Below are 14663 nucleotides of genomic sequence, written 5' to 3'. Positions count from 1 at the left end.
GTGCAAAGGTTTCCCTCCCACCCTCTCCAAAATCCCCTGCTCCTGTAGCTGAGGCCAACTCCTGCAACCGATGCTCATCTTGCAGGTCCAAAAAAAAAAAAAAAATTAAAATAACAGTTAAAAAAAAAAATCACTCCGTAATCCTCCAGAGGAGTGCAATCCGAGGCACGCAGCCCCACACCGACACCACGGCTCTTCGCCTACCTGACAGGTGCGCGCAGCCAGTGCACAGAGGTCAGATTGTACAGTTTGTCCGTCATTAAAAACACTACTAATTGTACATGGCACTCGGAACAGCTTCTCCCTGCGTGCGTATTGCAGGAAAAAGCGCTATGGTGGGGGTGGGGTTGGTTTGGGGTTTTTTTTTCCCTTTTTTTTTTTTTTTTCCTCCTTTTTCTATGGTGCTGGTTAAACCAGAAATAATCCCGCGACGTTTGGAAGTGGGTTTGAGGACCACCTGCGCCAGCCAGAGGCGAGGGGCAGTTCCGGAGGCAGAGAGGGGGACATTTGTGCATAGATACGGGGGTGGCTGGAGCAGCCAACCCCCCCCGAAAGCGCCCGTTGTGCAGCAGCCGCCCACGAGATGAACCGGAGACAACGGAAGACCCGAGGAGACGGACCTGCTTCTTCGGATGAGCCTTCGGGGCTCCTCCAGCAAGGCTGCGGGGTCTCCAGGGGGAAGGGGAGATGCCCTGGAACAGCATCAGGCGCCCGGTGAGGTCTTCCTGGAGGAAGGAGGGCAGTTTGGGGGGAGACGTGGCAGTCGGTGGGGAGCGGACCCCATGCGGCAAGTCCCCGGGTGGATCCGTACCAGGTCGGCATCCTTTGGCGCCTCTTCCAGCTGCGTCCCAGCAGGTGAGCATCCAGGGTCTTCACACTGACCGTCCCGTCCCGCTCAACCCCCTGCTCCAGGCTGTCCTGTCCAAACACAGAGAGGATTCCAGGGGGGGGGGAAAAAAAAAAAAGAGAAAAAAAAATCCGACGCCTTAAAAATCCTCCTGGGTTCCACATCAAGGTACAGGCTACGACTTAAAATAGCTCCTGAAGTTACGCAGCGGGAGCTGCCGTCTCCGGGTGCAAAGCTGCGGTGTGCTGGGAACTGTTTTTACCTGCCTCCGAGAATGTTTTATTGCTGAATTACTCAGTCACTAGCATTATATATTATATATAATACTATACAATACATAAGCATTTTCAGACATTTTAATAGAAAGAATTTCTAAAAAAAGGCAACCTGGTGGATTGTTTTTTCGTTTGGTCGGTTGTGATATTTTGGACCCTGGGAGTCTGACAGCTAAGTCTGGAAATTCAGAGTGTAAAAAAAAAAATTAAAAAAAAAATCAGTCAGCAGGAAATAGGCTATTTGCATGATGCAGATGAAGGTGGATTTGGGGAAGCATCAGGTATTTACAGGTAAAAGAAGTGCTGATTTAAATCCCTCTGCCCTTCTTCCATCATCGCCATCCTTTTTCGTGGACAAACGCCCAGGAGGCAAAGGGAGAGGCAGGGCTCCGTGAGTCTCTGCGATAAGGTCAGCAAGGCAAACTAAGGCGGCTCTGCCCATCAGCTGGCTCAGGTTTTCCTTTTCCCTGCCGCAGCATTTATCCCAGGCGAGCCAACAGGTTTCCAGAAACGATGACAAAAAAATTTACTCCATTGCTGTTGAAGACTTCCTCTGAGACTCTTTCGGAAAAATTAGTTAAAAAAAAAAAAAACAATGAAAGAGTTGAGAGAAACGCAGTAAACATCACTCTCGGACAAAGTCCTGCACCAGAGAGTCCCAGTAGGTCGGCGTGGGATGTCCACCCTCATCTGACGGGCCCCGCCGCGCGTCCCGGGGGTGAGGCAGGGTGGGATCCGGGCGGTGCTGGGAGCCCCGTGTCCGTCTGTCCGTCCATCCGTCCGTCCTCCCTGGGCCTTCCCAACACGTAAACAAGTCCTGGTGCCTGGGGATGCGCCCGGCGCTCAGTGCATCCTCCAGATGAGGCGGATGATGTAACGCAGGAGGCGTAAAATGAAGATCTGGGGGTTTCCCGCCTGGTTATCCAAGAAACCCTAAAACGAAAGAGAAGAGAAAACCCCAAAGATGACAGTGACTTTAATTTCCAGTGTGAAACCCCTGCGCTACGAACATCTTGTGCGGTGCCACGCAGATATTTCAGAGGTGCAAAATCAAGGATTTTACAAAGAACAAAAGTAAACCCCGCAACCTTTCATGTTTGGTTTTTTTTTTCCTACAATAAAAAGCTTTATAATACTCGAACGGTCGAAGCTGCCTGCTCCCAGCCACATCTGCCTTGAAGGCAGCCGCCACGGCGCCGCTCAACGGGGACGTCACGTGCGAGTCCCTGCGCGTGGGCACGGGAGGGGTGCGATGCTGCCGGTGGGTTGGAAGCGTGGCAAAGGAGCAGTAAGCCTGGCTCGCAGAGTCGGGGGGGGGTTCTAAACCACAGCGTGGGAAGGCTGGGAGGAAAAAATAAAAATAAAAATAAAAATAATCCCTCGGCAGAGAGCGGAGCACTGGTCTCTGCACAGGCAGGTCCCCGCCTGCGCTGACAACGTGCGGATTTTAGTTCAGGCCACTCCAGGCGTAACCACCGCCTCATTCACAAAACCCGGCCAGCCGGACACGGCAGCAAAACGCTCTTTCCCAGAGCGAGGGATCTTTGCAGCATGACAGAGCGCAAGGAGAAGAAAAAGGAGCAAGCACCAAAGGAGCGAAAGAGCAGCCCCTCTCCCTCCCTATACCGTCCCAAAGCAATCCGATTCAGGTTATATTTAGTGCCGTCAAATCATGCCTGTGCATGCCCCGGAGAGAGAAATTACGCTGTTTACACCGATATGCAAACTGCCCTCCCTGCTACGGGGGCGAGACGCAGGCGGTCCCACAGCGGGGTGCTGTCGCCATGGAGAGACGATGCTCGAGCATCCCCCAGCTGGGTACCCGGGCCGAGCACGCCTCCCACCCCGGGGCAGCCCTGCATCCCAGGGCACGAGTGGGATTTACCCACCGGGAGCTGCCCCCCACCAGCACGACGCTAAGCCCACTGTGCTGCCCGACTGCCAACGCAGCAGAGAGCAAGGCAAAAAACAAACTAAAAACCCCAACAGGCTTAGAGAAGGATGCAAGAAAAATGCCAAAAAGAGGTTTTCTTTAGTAAATAGGTATTAAAATTAGGGAGTTGAAACAAAGCATTTCCACCTCCGCAGGCAGCTTGGGCGCAGGCAGCAAAGCTCGGGGCACACGACAGCTGCCAAGCGATGCACCCTCTGCCGGCAAAAGCCTTGGCATGGAGCTGGTCTCCACGGCTGGAGGGTCCCGTGGCCATCTCCGCTCGCTGGACCCACGAGCTTTGCTGGGGCAAACTGGGGCTGGATGGCGAGCTGTCCAATTCCCCATCGCCTTGCCCAAGAGACAGTCCCGGGGGGGGTGCGTCTGATGCATTGGGCGCACTGATGGGGAACGTGATGGGAAACACGCGGCTCCGACCCGTCCGACAGCTCCGACCTGCCCGGCAAGTGCCGTCTTGGCAGGGCTCTTAGTTCCCCATTTCTAACCTCACGCTTAAAGGGCAAACCCCAGCGAGCAGCAGAGCCCGCCGGCCGCCCCGGTGTCCTACCGACCCCTCCTGCCCCAGGGCTCCAGCTCTGCAGAGCCCACCTTTTCTCCGGAGCAGCCAGACCGTTCGCAGAAGGAAAAGGCAGCTCTCCAGGGAGCAACAACCAAGCGCGTCGGGACAATAACGCTACAGCAGTTGCTTGAATGCTCTGAAACTCCCTTGTCTTCTCGTTGCAACGAGCAAGAATTCATCAGATGGTAATTAAGCCAGGTACAAAGTGTTTTTAGGGTCATGCATGACAGCCTCTGCTTCTGTCATCTAGCAAGCAGGACAGTGCTCTGCGTTTCAGTTCTCTCCCCGGGGCAGCAGGTTGGAAGCTCGGTCGCGGTGCTGCGAACCACCTCATGCAAACCTGTGTGATGCTCTGCGACCGAGCACCCGTGCCCCATCCTGCTGCCAGCTTCACAACCGCCGTGGGGGGGGGGGGGGAACCCTTTCCCACCTCTCCTCAGCCCCCTCCCATAAATTCACACGCTCTTACAGACCAGGCAGCACGGATCGTGGCTTTATACAGGGCGGCGCAACGTGCCCGGCACAGATTTCCAGCGTGCAAGGTCCCACGTGGGGCAGCACCGAGGGAGCCGGTCCCCACGAGGCAAGGCGGGGAGGACATTCCTGCTCATCCCAAACCTGTTCCCAGAAGGCGCTCAGAGGGCTTGCCTGCTCTCCAAATTTAAGGCACCGCTCCAGGAGCCAGTGAGGAGAAGGGGCGGCACGGCAGTCCGTGTTTCTGCCGGCCCTTCTGGGTCAGCTCACCGCTACCAGGCACCTTCTGAATGCCGGTAGGATCGGCTTAGTCCCTACCTGTCATCAAAAAGGTGTCCTTTAAACAAAAAAAGTGGGTATTTCACATCACTAGGGATCAGCCTGGATGGGGGAGGTCAAAAGACGCATGTGCCAGATTCGGGATAAACCACAGCTTGCCCCCAGTTGTTTGCGGGTCAGGAAAGCCAGAGCGTTCGGAAAGCAAATGGAGCTGATGGAGAAGCCTCCAGCAAGGCAATGCAGAGAGGCCGCGCGGAAGGAGCCGCACCATGGCACCCGTTTTGGGGGAGAGGCCCTGCCCACGTGCATCCGCCGTACGGACCCTGGGAGCGGCGAGGAAACAGGCTGCGGGAGTGACTCACGAGCCAGGGAGGAGGGATAAAGATCAGGGCAGTCAGCATTTCATCACTGACGCTGCTCCCTAACGTGCTTCTGACTGCTCTTCCCACAGACGGGCGCAAGGGCGAGTTGATGGATCAGAAACCACATGCACGGACGTGCAGCTCTCAGCAACGTTCAGCAGGCAAGTTACTGGCTGATGTCGCTCTTCTGAAAACTACTGTTACTTCATCTCTCGGGGCTGGGTTGGTTTTTTGGTTTGGTTTCTTTTTTTTTTTGCATTAGTGCCACCTATTTTTGTTGCAACACTCAAAGGTGAGAGAGTTTACAGTCTTATAAATACACGCGTTTCAAAACAGCCCTGCCAGACTCTTTGTAAGAAAAATAACTTATCAGACCAAGTCTGTCGCTGTTTCTTATTTGCAACTGCACTTCCACCCACGCGATGCTTGGCGGCAGGGACTTGGGAGCCGGGCACAGAAACCCGCTACATTCGCTCCCTGCGCGTTTTCCTAGAACTGCCAGGCTCCGCTTCCAGCGGGGCTCTTCCCAACAGCACCCCAAAAACACCCCAACGCCCCCAAACTTTCCTCCCCTCTTAACTTTCAGAAGTTTCTTCCTCAATATTGTCAGGTCCAGCCCCAATCCTGCAACACGCTTTACGGGCCCTGGGTGCTACGAAAGATACTGCGAACTTCGTACCCGAAAAACCTCAAGTTCCAGTTTGAGGGTTATTTTTAATTGATTTAATGACGCTGCAGCAGCGGCAGACGACTCGCCGGCGCAGGCAGCACACCCCTGCGTCCAGGCGAACACAACCACCCGCGCAACCTTTTCTACATTTGAGTGAACGAAACATTCACCGCAAAACTAGTTTCCAGAGATGATTAAGCTTTTCCCTTTTAGACACGGTGCGTAAAGAAATGGAAAGTAAAAAGATAAAAGTTACCCTTCTTGGACAATAGGAGGCATTGAACTCGTCTCCGATGCGCCGCAGCTCCTGTGCAATCCAGATTTCGGGCTGTATGTCTGCTAGCGAGTGAGAGTGCCACCGGGAAGCTGTATGGAACAAAACCAGAGCAGTTGAAACACACCAGCAACAACAACAATGACGAAAAAAAATATTCTATTAAACTTGGCAAGAGTCAATGGACTGCTACTATTTTTTTGTTATTATTACTATTTTTTACATTTTTTTAAAATACAGTTCCTAGGAGTTGTGAGGGTGCCAGGCTCGTAGGGCCTGAACGTGGTATGCAGCGCAAATGGCACTTGTTGCCTAAGATGTGCATCGCAGGAGAGGCTTTTTCATCCTTATTAACTTTATACTATTATTAGGCTTTCATTCTTTTTTTTTTTTTTTTTTATTATAGGCCTCCCTTGGGAACATCTCCTCTGGCCCATTCAAGCATTGGTCCCCTCTTAAACAGGGAGGGAAGCAGAGATGCCACCCTCCAATTTCTTTCCCTAGCAAACCCCTCTTTTCTCCCCTCTTTCTAAATAATTTTCTTTTCAGGCAGGCACAGCAGCAACTTCCTCTCTAACCTTAAAAAAAAAAAAACCAAAAGAAAAACCCACAACCCCGTCCGGATAGTTTAATTGAATTCTCACATTTCTTCCCCAAACAGTTCTGAAGTTCTCCACGAGAAAAGGAAAACGATTGGTTTTGTCGTACTGAGAAGAAAGCCACAAATGGATTTGTACACCGGGAAACCGCGCTTCCAGCAAACTGGAGGACTTTCCATCTGCAGGAGGGAACCGGGATGCTCACCTCAAACATCACCTTCCTGCACTTTAGCAGAAAATAAAGCCGATGCAAGAAAACACCGCTGGCTTATAAAAGAAAATAAAAGAGCCAATGCATCAATTCCACTGTACATAGCTATTTTAGCCTCCATTTAAGAAGTTTAATATTAGACACGTGATAAAGCCACCACGCAGTCCCCCAAATAGCCAGGGGAGAAAGGAGCAACCTGGGGGCCAGGCAGGACCCGTACAGTACCTGCGCTGCCTCTTCCCCCTCCTGCAAACCCCAGCATGGGATCTGAGCAAGAATCACCGCCTTTAGGAAAAAAAAAAACCAAACAAACAACAAAAAAACCAACCCAGGAAAAAGAACCCTGCGCAAAACAAAATAGAGCTTTTTGGCACAAGAGCTTAGAAGGAATCACAAGGGAACAGAAATAGCTTCCAATCTCAAAATATTCAAAGGATTAGTGGGGCAGTAAAAAAAAAAAAAATTTAAAGGCCTGGCTCCAACCTGACTGGAAAATGTATTTCCGAGCCAAACTAGCACTGCTTGGCTGGAAGGTCTGTTTTGTTTTCACTCTGTAGTAGCGCAGGAGTAGTACCCGCCGCCTGCCCAGGGACAGCCCCGACGTATTTATTTTCCTCGCTGGTGAATGAAACGCGGCGCAGCCCTCACAATACTCCACCCCGGTGCTCCGGGAACGCAAACAGGATTTTGGCTGGGGCGGGGTGACCATCCGAAATCCCACCGCCGTCATCAGAGCCGGCCCCAGCTGCCTTTCCCAGCAAGAGCTAAGCGAGGAAAAGAAAAAAAGGGGGGTGGGGGTGGGACAAAAAGACGCAAAGAGACCCGGGGATGCAGAGAACAGCGTGCGGGGCAGAGGTACCGCTCCTTCTCCGTCCTTTCCCCCTGCCCCAGCATCGCACCCAAGAGCTCATCCGTTCTAGAGATGAAGGCTGGGGTTGGTGGCTGAGAGTGAAATTGGGCTGAGGTTTTCAGAAAGGACTTTCTGTGGTGCTGCTCAACAGCAGCGTCAAAAGGGTCCAGTCATAACTGGTCCCAAAACCCGTCAGAGGCGCTTTCGGGGGGCCCCCAAGTCATACTGCGAGCCGGCGCCCGCCACCGACGGCGAGACGGCTGCCGTGGGGACGGGGAGAAGCCGGGAGGCCACCAGCACGCCCGGGATACCTGCGGCTCGCTCGAGCCCATGGGACGCTCCAGCCGGGGACCGGGACGGCAACGCTGCAGTCCCTGCCCCATCACACCCAGGGGATTTCCTTCAGAGTCAAGGAGAGGTTCACGCCGCTTCTCTCCCCTCTGCCACAGCGCAGGAAAACACCGGGATGAAAACAGCACCGGGAAAACCCCTTTACAGAGCACTTGCATGCACCTGCTCCAAATACATCCCAAAAAGCCACGTGTAAACCCCGAACTCCCACGCTTTTAGACAGAGCTGCTCTTTGAACAAAAAACCCAACCAGACGATACAATCAGCTCCTGTTAAGAGCCAAAGACTTCAACTACTAGCCTATGACTCACGCCACCCCACCAACGGGTGGGTTTCGTGTCTCGGGTGACTCCACGACAAGCGCTCCCACGACACGCCATCCCCGCGCACAACGAACTCATCCCTGTTCCGCTCGTACTCCTCACCAAAAGCATCTTCCCAGATAACACCAAGTCAGCACTACGCCACTTCCCACCTCCCATCCAAGAACATCCCCTAGCTGCTTTCATCTCACTTCCCCAAAAAACAGCTTCGGAGGCGGCCGGCTGTACCCCCTCACACTGCCAAAGGGGCGAGACACCCCGAAACATCACTGCCTGCCACCTCCCATCCCAGGAACAACTCTTCCTCCAACGACGAGCGCTTGCTCACACACCCGCACACAACCAAAGGCATCCCGTAATTCCCCGGGGGCTGCCTCCACCTTTTTTATCTGGCAGGGGCGCTTTAATTATTATTAGAGCCATCACCACCGAAAACTTTGGGGAAGGTTTTAGGAGATTTAGGAGAGGCAGCTTCAGGGCAGAGCGTGAGTTTGCTTTGCTCGAGCAGCCTTGGAAAGAGTCCACCGCTGCCCACGGGAGAGGCCGAGAGCACCTATCGCACACAAACCGCTCCTGCTTACAGGAAACGCCTGTTTATTATTATTGTTGTTGTTATTATTATCAAAGGCCACATGCTTACGCTGCCTAGAGAAGCTCTCCATCTCTCAGCCCGCAGTCACTGCCTTACAACAGATAAAAATCAGTGCATAAAAAAACAACAAAAAACACAACCAAAAAAAAAATATCATACCCTTTGCTTCCCTGCAGACGGATTGACCCGTTTCCGTGCGGAAAACTTAACGGCACGCATCCGGTGGGACATGGCCAAGCCAAGGGACCGAGGAAGAGGTGCGCAGGGCAAACCCACGGCCCTTTCTCAAGGTGAACCGCACAGTAAGGCACAGCCTGGGAGCTGCAGTCCCTGACTGGGGATAAAACAGCTCCACGCTCCCAGCTTTATCATGCTTGAGAGTAGCCAAGGATCCCGTTAAAACGGCTCCAGGATTTTCCATTTGCTTACAGTTGTTTAGGATGATGCCCCTAGCAACAATAGCCGAACAAAGGCTCCAGTAAAACCAGCATTTCAACAGCTTTCCTCTGGCAATGAAAAAGCAGGAGCTCAGAAAAATCAGGGGAAACTTCAATTTCTTCCTGGAGCACCAAAAAAAAAAAAAGCGCCAGTCGCTGCTTAAAACGTTGGCTGCGTCTCTCCCTTCCGAGGAACTCCAGCATCCTTGCCTGGCTGTGCCACGTGTTTGCGCTACGCGAGGTTGTGAAACTTGCATTAGGCTCTAATTACTGCAATAATGTCAGAAAATCTTTCCTACGGGCATATTACAGTAAGCCCTCTGCAGCTGTAACCACAGCCATTAACCAGGGAGAGAAAAAAAAAAAACAACCCCATACAACAACAACAAAAAAGATGTTTTGAACACGTAAAGCTTGGAGTTGGTGTTTGTTATGCCCCGAGGAGCACTACCTGTCTCGCTCCCACCTTACCCCGGTTTCGCCCGGCGGAAGTTGAAAAGTTTCCTCCAATTAAGGGGAATTAATCAGGAGAGGGGGAAGGCAGGGCTGGACGGCTGAAGCAGCTCCGGCAGGCATGTTTTCTCCACCACTAGAGGCTTCAACCCAGCCTTACCTGGTAAGCCACACGTAAACACGCGCCTGCCTGCTACCACGCTGCTTTCAAGCGGGTTTCTCCAAAACAAGCGGGAGTTGTATTATGACCCTAGCACCTATGACACCATGTGGCTTGTTGAGAGAGAAATAGGAGGGAAAAAAAAAACCCAACAACCAAAAAACCAACACAAAAACTGAGCGAGAAGTCACTTACCTCGCAGCAGCGCGCAAAGCCTTGGCAAAAAGCGGCGCGTAAAGCCTTGCGAGAAGCAAGCCCTGACTAGGAAGCTGGATTAAACAACAGGCAGGCAGGGACTGACCCATCCCGGAAAGAGAATAAAAATAGTAATAGTTAAAAAAAAAAATAAAATAAATAAAAGTGCTGGACAAGCGGGTGTTCCCCGGCAGCACGTTTGCTTGGCGGGCTCGGCCAGATTGCAAAAATCCCACACCCCCGGCAGCCCGGGCGAGCGTCCGGCCCACTGGCAGCCCCGAATCGGCCGGGTCGTCCGCCGCCAGCCCCTCGGCTCGCCCTGGCCCGGGCTCAAGGCCTCGGCGGGGGCCTTTCGCAACCGTCCCGCAGGTACGGCGGGCGGGCAGGGTACGGCGGGGTGCAGTTCCAGCGCGACGGCGGGGTGCTCGACCGCTGCCGGCATCCCGAAAACGAAAGGGTGGGATGCAGGAGGTGTTGCTGCAGGTGCACGGCAGCACATCGCATCGCTACGAAAACCTGCGTGTGGCGACTTTTAAAGGCAAAAGAGACCCGACCAGGGCGAGGAGCGGAAGGCGCTGCTGCCGGGCGGGGGGCCGCAGAGGACCGGAGCCCCGCGGGCCGGTTTTGCGGGCTCTGACGGGCGCAGCCCCCCCGTGTGTGCCCCGTGTCCCCCCCCCCCCCAAAAGCCTTACCCATGGCGCTGCGGCAGTGGCTGAGGGCCTGGCAGGGCGGGCTGGGGGTCTGCGTGGCCTTGTCGCAGCTGAGGGGCGCGGGGCTGCGCTCGGCGTCGAAGGAGAAGTACCCGCTGGAGGAGCGCGACAGCAGCGGCGACCTCCGCACGAAGATGAAGAGGGGCGAACGGGTGGCGAAGGGCCCGGGGCTGGCGGGCGGGCCCCGCGGCGGAGGCCCCGCCGTGGCGGTGGCGGAGGAGCCGGGCAGGGCGGCTGGAGCGCCGGGACGCAGCTGCGCGGCCGGGCCCGGCCCCTCCGCCGGCGGCAGCCGCCCGCCCTCGCCGTCGCGTTGCGCCTTCACCTCCGGGGGCTGCTTGGCCATCGGGGCTGCCTGCGGGCAGAGCGGGACGGCGTGAGGCGAGGAGAAGCGGAGCCGCCGCCGGCCCCTCCCGCCCCCCCGCCCGGCCCCATTGTTCTGCCGAAAGTGCTGAGGCGGCAGCTCCGCTCCGCTCCGCTCCCCCCCCCCGCCCCGGCCCGGCCCCGCCGATCGGCCCGGCCCGCCCGGCCCGTCCCTCACCCCCACTCCCCCCCCCCGCCCCGGTCCTTCTCCCCCCGGCCCCCAGCTCACGGTGACTCCCCGCCGGCTGCCGGCGGAGCGGGGCGCCCGGCCGCGGGCTGGCGGCGGTGTGCGCGGCGACCCTGCGCCTGCCCCGGACCCTGCCCCGCCTCCGCCGCCTCCGCCCCGCCCCGTGTTTACAGCGCCGCCGCGCCCCGCCCCGCCCCGCCCCGGCCCCGGCCCCGGCCCCGGCCCCGACCCGCCGCTGCCCTCCCGCCCTGCCGGCCCCGCTCGCGCCCCCTCTGCGCGCCCTCTGCGCCCCCGCCTTGCGCTGGGCACGCGCACCGCCCCCCCCCCCTCCCTGGCGCTGTGCGCGCACCTTTGCGCGGCCCGTCCCGCGCTGCGCGGTGCTCCCGCCCTTCCCCCCGCGCCCTGCCCCCGCCCCCGCCCGGGCAGCACCTGCGCACCGCGCACAGCCCGGGCACGCACACACACACATACACACACCCCGCTCACACCGTGCGCTGTGTGCACACCCTTCACATCCGTGGGCTTGCTCTGCGCACACGAGCATTACACGCTCCTGTACACAGCCCCTGCACGCACCCCTGTGCACGCACACGGCCCCTTGCACACATAGAGCCCCATGCACACAAACATGCCCCATGCACACAGAGCCCCTTGCACACACACAGCCCCTTGCACACACACAGCCCCTTGCACACAGCCCCTTGCACACAGAGCCCCATGCACACACAGAGCCCCTTGCACACATAGAGCCCCTTGCACACAAACATGCCTGATGCACACACACAGCCCCTTGCACACAGCCCCTTGCACACACAGAGCCCCTTGCACACACAGAGCCCCATGCACACACAGAGGCCCTTGCACACACACAGCCCCGTGCACACAGAGCCCCTTGCACACTCACAGCCCCTTGCACACACACAGCTCCATGCACACATAGAGCCCCATGCACACAAACGTGCCCCATGCACACAGAGCCCCTTGCACACTCACAGCCCCATGCACACACACAGCCCCTTACACACACACAGAGCCCCTTGCACACATAGAGCCCCTTGCACACAAACATGCCTCATGCACACACACAGCCCCTTGCACACAGAGCCCCTTGCACACACACAGCCCCATGCACACACACAGCCCCATGCACACACACAGCCCCATGCACACACACAGCCCCTTGCACACAGAGCCCCTTGCACACACACAGCCCCATGCACACACACAGAGCCCCATGCACACAGAGCCCCATGCACACACAGAGCCCCTTGCACACACAGAGCCCCATGCACACACACAGCCCCTTGCACACACACAGCCCCATGCACACACACAGAGCCCCATGCACACAGAGCCCCATGCACACACACAGCCCCTTGCACACACAGAGCCCCATGCACACACACAGCCCCTTGCACACACACAGCCCCATGCACACAGAGCCCTATGCACACAAACATGTCCCATGCACATAGAGAGCCCCATGCACACAGCCCCTTGCACACACAGCCCCTTGCACACCCAGAGCCCCTTGCACGCACACAGAGCCCCTTGCACGCACACACCCCATGCACACCCCCCCATGCACTGCACCCCCCCCGTGCACCCTTTCAAGAGCACCCTCCCTCCTCGCACCCTGCAAACACCCCACTCCGCGCACCGCGTGGCGCACACCCCTGCGCACCGCACCCCTCGCGCTGTGCGCACACGCGTGCACGCCCCCGCCGCCATCCCCCCGCACCCCACCTCGGTGCGGGGCCGCGGGCGCGCGGCGTCCGGCCTGGCTCCCCTGCGGTGCTGGTGTCCAGGGGCAGGAGGGAGCCCAGCCGCCCCGGCAATGGGTGCTGCCTGGCGGCACCCAATTTTACCGTGGAAGGAAAAAAAAAAAAAAAAAGGGCAAAAAAAAAAAAAAAAAAGCCGGCAGCCTCATTTACGATATGTTTTGCATGAACAATCACAATATTATTTTGTGGTGACTAACTCAAACCTGCGCCCTGGCAGCCGGGAGCTGCCGACCACAGCTTCCTCCAGCCCCGTCGCCCACGCCGGGGAGCGCGGCCGGGCGTCCCGCTGGCAGCCGGGGAGACCCTCGGCCCCGCCGGCCCCTGCGCCGGCCCCGGGGGCTGCAGCCTCCGGCCCCCAACCCACAACCGCGAGGGGAAGCCTGGGCGAAGCCGGGAGCCGCCTCTGGCTCCTCGGCCGGGGCCGGAGCACGGGGGGGGGGGGACGCGGGCGGGTACGGCCGGGCGGCGCGGGGAGGTGACCAGGGCCGCACGGCTCCATCACCCGCCTCTGCGCCCGCGGGGCCGTCGGGCCGTCGGGTGGCACGGGGCAGGGGACGAGGCTCCGAAGAAAGGCGCTGACTGGAGAGGGGGACGGGGCGGGGAGAGCGCCCCGGGGCACCCCAGCACGGCGCAGGGCCAGGAACCGGGGCGTCCTTCAAACAGCCGCAGCGGCGGCGGCCCCGGGGGATCGACACCCACCGCGGAGGGGAAGGACCCGGCGCGGCCACCCCGGGGCTGAGCTTTGCTGCTGGAGCAGAGGCCGGGGCGGCACGGGGGCCCCCCCATCCCGCCCGGTGTCCCCCCACCCCAGCCGCAGGCAGCCCCGCCAGCAGGTGCCCGGCGCTTCGCCAGCCCCAAACGCCCAAAGCAGCCTCGTGTCTCCGGGCAGCACCTCGCCTGTCGACACCTCGCCCCAGCCGCTCCGCAGACGTGGACTTGCGCACGAAGCTCGAGGACGGCGCTGGCGTCTGCTTCGACGTCCGGCCCTCACGCGAGTCGATAAACACCCTTAGAAAAACACAGATGTCCGACACTTTCGCTAACTCCGGGAGCGGCCGGTTGCCTGTCGCCTTTCTCCGCCGCGAGGGAGGGAATTTTATCGGGGAAATGAAAATAAGCCCTGGCGAAACCCTGAGGAGCCCCGGCGAAGCAACCCGGCTTGAGGCGGGCGAGCTGTGCCGGCCGAGATCTCGGCGAGCAGCCCGTGGCGCCTGGGGACATCTCGTCCCCCAGCTGCCATGGCGAGGGTGTGCCTTTATCAGCCGAGGCCGGGGCTCCCCTGCCCTGCCACCGCCGCGGCCACCGGCGCCGAGACGTGCTGCCGGGGATGGCCGGGCTGCCGGGGATGGCCCCGCTGCGCGCCCTGGGCGAACCGGCGCCGGAGAGCGCTGGCATTTCTCTCGACGAATGGCAAAACCGGTTTGGAGAGAGACGGGAAGGTGACCCCGGCTCCCAAAAGCGCGCCCTGGGTTCGTAAGCCGTCCCTTGCAGGGGGGAGGCAGGGCTGAGATCCCCTTGTCCGGCCCCAAAAGCAGCTCTGCACGTGGCCGGTGGGCGAAGGCGCGGGGTGGTCCGACGCTGCCCTGGCCTGCTGCCGCTGCATCCCGGGCTGCCCTCCCGGCAGCCGCCCCAGCTCCGGCCTCTCTGTTCCCGTCCCCTCCGTGCCGCTCCGACGGGACGGGGAGGAAAAGGGTCGGCGGGTTTTTGTGTGGGAAAAAATAATTTGGGAAATTCATTAGGAAAACAGCTTAGAGGAAAAA

General features: G+C 58.3%; 1 protein-coding gene across 3 annotated transcripts; it reads right to left on the bottom strand.

The window, feature by feature from the left end:
- Positions 1 to 921: 921 nt before the first annotated feature.
- Positions 922 to 12967, bottom strand: BCL2L11 (BCL2 like 11). 3 transcript variants are annotated; one of them, XM_075749935.1, is made up of 4 exons: positions 12866 to 12967; positions 10555 to 10924; positions 5674 to 5783; positions 922 to 2055 (listed from the first exon to the last, which is right to left on the bottom strand). In XM_075749935.1, the coding sequence occupies exons 2-4, from the start codon at positions 10913 to 10915 to the stop codon at positions 1966 to 1968; spliced, it is 561 nt and encodes a 186-aa protein (XP_075606050.1). In that variant the 5' UTR covers positions 10916 to 10924; positions 12866 to 12967; the 3' UTR covers positions 922 to 1965. The 3 variants fall into 3 exon arrangements, with proteins under 3 accessions (XP_075606050.1, XP_075606049.1, XP_075606051.1); XM_075749934.1 differs by lacking the exon at positions 12866 to 12967 and adding an exon at positions 11162 to 11254; XM_075749936.1 differs by lacking the exon at positions 12866 to 12967 and adding an exon at positions 11162 to 11253 and having other exon boundaries at positions 10555 to 10920.
- Positions 12968 to 14663: the final 1696 nt, after the last annotated feature.

This window comes from Balearica regulorum, chromosome 3 (assembly GCF_011004875.1).
Source record: "Balearica regulorum gibbericeps isolate bBalReg1 chromosome 3, bBalReg1.pri, whole genome shotgun sequence".
Taxonomy (NCBI): Eukaryota; Metazoa; Chordata; class Aves; order Gruiformes; family Gruidae; genus Balearica; species Balearica regulorum.
Note: the sequence above shows the minus strand (reverse complement) of the source record. Positions and strands in the feature narration are given on the sequence as shown.

Coding starts and splice junctions, on each gene's coding strand:
- BCL2L11 (XM_075749935.1), bottom strand. CDS start 10,915: ATGGCCAAGCAGCCCCCGGAGGTGAAGGCGCAACGCGACGGCGAGGGC. Junction 5,784..10,554: donor CCACTGCCGCAGCGCCATGG/GTAAGGCTTTTG, acceptor TGTTCCATACAG/CTTCCCGGTGGCACTCTCAC. Junction 2,056..5,673: donor CCTCCTATTGTCCAAGAAGG/GTAACTTTTATC, acceptor CTTTCGTTTTAG/GGTTTCTTGGATAACCAGGC.